The following is a 3,538-nucleotide window of genomic DNA, read 5'->3' as shown; positions in this document are numbered from 1 at the left end:
GAACTTAAAATAAGTAATTTCTTTAAAAAAATAAGAGAAGAGATAACATGTTGGCAAAGGTGTGGAGAAAAGGGAATGCTTGTGCACTGTTGGTGGGATGCAAATTGCTACAGCTACAATGGAAAACAGTATGGAGTTTCCTCAAAAAATTAAAAATAAAGCTACTATATGATCCAGCAATTCCACTTCTTGGTATAGATCCAAAGGAATTAAGATCAGGATCTTGTAGTGATATCTGCTCTAGCATGTTCACTGCAGCATTATTCACAATGGCCAAGTTATGAAAACAACCTAAGTGTCAGCAGATGAATGGGTAAAGAAAACATAGTATGTATACAGCAAAATATTATTCAGCCATGAAAAAGTAGGAAATCCTGTCTTTTGTGACAACTTGGATGAACCTTGAGGACATTATGCTGAATAAAATGAGTCAAACAGAGAAAGACAAATACTGTATGATGTTATATGTGGAAAATCTAAAAGAGTTAAACTCACAGAAACAGCCACCAGGGGCTGGAAAGTGGGGAAAATAGAGCGTTGGTCAAAGGATATAAAATTTCAGTTATAAAATTAGCAGATTCTGGGGATCTAGTATAGATCATGATAATTATAGCTAATAGCAGTATGTTATATACTTAAATATTGATAAGAGAGTAAAATCTTAAATATTCTCACCACTAGAGAAATGGTAATTAAGTGCCAGGATGGAGGTTTTACCCATGCAATGGTATAAAATCTGCACATTGTATACCTTAATTTTACACAATGTTATATATAATTATATCTCAGTAAAGCTGGGAGAAAATGACCAAATACTGGAAATTAAATACTGACTGCATAAATCCAATTTCTGTCACCATGGTTACATTGCCTCCTCTTTTTTTCTGGGTCATTTCCATTTCTGTTTATCTTATAAGGACACATGTGATTCTATTTAGGGCTACCCAGAAAATAAGGGAATAAGCTAATATACAAAGACTCCAAATAAGTACAATTCACTCTTTTATCACAAAATGTTAATACGTTAGAGGACTAAGACATGGACAAATTCTTTTGAGGACCACCATACAACCTGTTGCCGTTGTGGTTCTAGTTGACTCTTCTAGTTGACTCTGTGGAAAATTCTATAATCATCTGACTCAAGAAAGGACAGTCAAAATTCTTTCTCTGAGAATCATGCCCAAATATGACATCTCCATCTGGTGCCACTACCTCATGACCCTGAGGAGAACCAATCCTAGGTCAATAGAACCCATGGAGGACTGAATGAATCTCTACTACCCTGTTCCTGTACATTCCCTGCCTCTAAGTGCCTGTAATGAAAGATAGCTCTCTATATTGTTGGTAATATTAGAGTTAGGGATTCTTTTTCTTATTGCAACTGAAGATTTCATCACTGATAAAGTTTGAATATCTCACAATCATCTCAAACCACTGAGATAATGTAATCACATAATTTTCATAGATAATACAATGAAATATGGTAGGTGATGAATTTCCTCACAAACATACAGTTTATAGTCAACAAATTAATTACTAAATAGGTATATAAAAGGTCAATTCCCCTACTGTATTATAGGTATAACTCCTAAGTGCAATTGCCATGGCCCTACACTGAAATCAGGTGGAAGCTAGTCTCTAGATATGACCACAGTCTTGCTTCAATAGTTTCCCTGTCCTATATACTTTCTTCAGTATTCTTTCTGACAGTGATCCAAAACAAAACAAAACAAAAAAATAAAACAGAACAAAAGAAACCAAACCCAAAAAACCATTATAACTAGAACCCTTGCCTCAGGCTCTGCTTCTGCATAAAACCCAAGCAAAGAAGCTGAATTTAGAGAATTGAAATCATGTGTCAAACATCATAAGACTAATCAAAAAAAGCAAAGTATGTTTCAACCCCAAGTTAAAATTAGCTTGAGCAATCTGTTGCCTGGCTAGCTTAGAAGAATTCGGTGATGGAAGAATCAAGAATTATGGCTCATCCAGGATTCCTATCCCTTTGCCTCCTTCTAGAAACCCAAGTCCAAAACATATGGCACAATCACAGCAAAGAAGGCATACCATTAATGAGTTTTCTCAAGGCTCCCTTCATGTCTCTGTTCCGCAGGCTATAGATAAAGGGGTTCATCATTTGAGGAACCACAACATACATCACTGAAGCTACTGCAGTCTTCTTGGGAGAGTCAGTAACTACAGAACTAATGTACACTCCAACAACTGTTCCATAGAACAAAGAAACAACTGATAAGTGAGACCCACAGGTGGAAAAAGCTTTGAGCTTTCCCCCTGCTGATGGCACTCTCAAAACGGAGGAAACGATTTGAGTATAAGAGAAAATGATTCCGGAGAGAGGAATACCACCAAACAGGCTAGCTACAAAATATATCAGGATGTTATTGATGAGGGTATCAGAACATGCAAGTTTGATGACCTGAGCAAGTTCACAGAAGAAGTGAGGGATTTCCAAGTCCTTGCAGAAGGATAACCGTAGCACCATCAGACTATGGAGCAAGGCAACCACAGCGCTAAAGAACAGTGAGAGTAGAATCAGCAGAACACAGAGTTGGGGGCTCATGATAACGGTGTACCTCAAGGGGTGACAAATGGCCACATAGCGATCATAGGCCATTGCTGCAAGGAGAAAATTTTCAAAACCACCAAAAGCCAGGACAAATCCAACCTGGGTGAGACAGCCTCTATACGTGATGCTCTGATTCTGTGCCTGGATGTTCACCAACATCTTTGGGATCGTGGTTGTGCTTAAACAGATGTCAGTAAAGGACAGGTTGGAGAGGAAGAAGTACATGGGGGTGTGGAGGTGTGAGTCAGAGATGGCGGCCAGGATGATGAGCAGATTTCCCAGGATAGTGACCAGGTACATAGACAAGAACAGGCAGAATAGGAAGGGCTGCAGTTCTGGATCATCTGTCAATCCCAGGAGAAGAATTTCTGGAACACCTGTGTGATTTCTGGGTTCCATTTTGAAGAATCTAATGGAAATGGAAAAGATGGGTTAAAAATAAAATAAAGTGAATAGTCCCTGGATGAGCAACAGTAGCATCATCTGGGAAATAGTTAGAAATGCAAATTCTTGGTATCACTCCAGATACACTGCTGATAAACTCTGAAGTAAGGACCAGCAATCCAAGTCTTAACAAACCCTCCAGATAAATTTGATATACATTGAAGTTGGAGAGCCAATGCTTAAACAAAAAGAAATCTTTATGTATATGGTGAACCCAAGAGAATATTCAAATCGTTCCCTCTGCTAATTTCTCCCTTCATCATCATCTCTTACTTTGCTCCACTCAAAGTTTTGCTTTGATTTTTATTGATCACCAACTCTTTTTCACACATTGTGCCTAGTGCTAAGACTGAAACAAAGAATAAACTATGGCACTTCCTTCAGAAATATTCCTCATCTCAAACATACAGAAAGACGAGAATAAAGTTATCCAATCTCTGTTAAGAGTTTGGTGTCCAAACCTTGGAATGCCTCAGAATCAACTGAAGGGTTTGTCAAATTACAGAT

At 38.0% G+C, this 3,538-nt stretch overlaps 1 protein-coding gene across 1 annotated transcript; it reads right to left on the bottom strand.

Moving 5' to 3' along the window:
• Positions 1–2,047: 2,047 nt before the first annotated feature.
• Positions 2,048–3,001, bottom strand: LOC132673862 (olfactory receptor 7G2-like). Its single transcript, XM_060626783.2, has one exon. It carries the CDS (start codon positions 2,984–2,986, stop codon positions 2,048–2,050), a length of 939 nt encoding a protein of 312 aa, XP_060482766.1. The 5' UTR covers positions 2,987–3,001.
• Positions 3,002–3,538: the final 537 nt, after the last annotated feature.

The sequence above is a fragment of the Panthera onca genome, chromosome A2 (assembly GCF_046562875.1).
Source record: "Panthera onca isolate mPanOnc1 chromosome A2, mPanOnc1 haplotype 2, whole genome shotgun sequence".
In the NCBI taxonomy this organism is placed as follows: domain Eukaryota; kingdom Metazoa; phylum Chordata; class Mammalia; order Carnivora; family Felidae; genus Panthera; species Panthera onca.
This window is presented reverse-complemented; position numbering and strand designations above follow the sequence as displayed.